This window comes from Octopus bimaculoides, chromosome 28 (genome assembly GCF_001194135.2).
Source record: "Octopus bimaculoides isolate UCB-OBI-ISO-001 chromosome 28, ASM119413v2, whole genome shotgun sequence".
Lineage (NCBI taxonomy): Eukaryota > Metazoa > Mollusca > Cephalopoda > Octopoda > Octopodidae > Octopus > Octopus bimaculoides.
Genome location: NC_069008.1, coordinates 3,420,209 through 3,421,049, shown reverse-complemented (window position 1 = coordinate 3,421,049; position 841 = coordinate 3,420,209). Strand labels below are relative to the sequence as shown.

At 37.7% G+C, this 841-nt stretch overlaps 1 protein-coding gene across 1 annotated transcript in view; it reads right to left on the bottom strand.

Moving 5' to 3' along the window:
• LOC106874609 (annexin A4) overlaps nt 1-841 on the bottom strand; it is a 31,473-nt gene that overhangs the window by 13,326 nt on the left and 17,306 nt on the right. The window contains exon 2 of the mRNA XM_014922397.2: nt 666-741. Within this exon, the coding sequence (XP_014777883.1) occupies nt 666-741 (76 nt within the window). The remainder of the gene's footprint in view (nt 1-665; nt 742-841) is intronic.

Sequence of the window (841 nt, the reverse complement as noted above, 5' to 3'; positions counted from 1 at the left end):
ATTAGGTTTACAACTTCCACAATTTACCATTCTTTTATTTGTTTTAGTAATTTGACTGTGGCCATGCTGGAGCACCACTCTGAAAGATTTTAGTTGAAAAAAATCGACCCCAGGACTTATTCTTTTAAACCTAACACTTATTCATTTGGTCTCTTTTGCTGAACTGCTCAGTTATGGGGATGTAAACACACCAACACCTATTATCAAGCAGTAATGGAGGGATAAGCACAAACACAAAGACACACACACAAGTACATACATATATATACATGCATATACGACAGGCTTCTTTCAGTTTCTGTCTACCAAATCCTCTCACCTCGATGTTGGTTTTTAGTTGGCAGTGGTGGTGTTGATGATGATGATGAAAGTTGGCTGACCGAACAATTCTGGTGTGGCTTGTACACCACCATCACCATATATATATATATATATATATATATACACACACACACACACACACACACACACACATAAATACATACTTACACATATATATAAACACATGTACATATATAAACGCTCACACACTTATACCCACATATATACACACACATATACAAAGACTTATACATGCACACACACACACACACACATGCATATATACGCCATACTGCACCTTCACTGCAGCAACAGCAACAACAACAACCATAGCAGTAACGTACCAAGTCCTTTCATAGTCGCTTGTAGCCTGTCAGCGCAGTCATCAGCGTTGAAACTTGGATCTGGTATGATGGTACCCTGGAAGATGGAAAAAATCTGTCATTAGCGTCTTGGGGATGAAACCTACACAAACACACACATATATACACACACACACACATATATATATATATATATA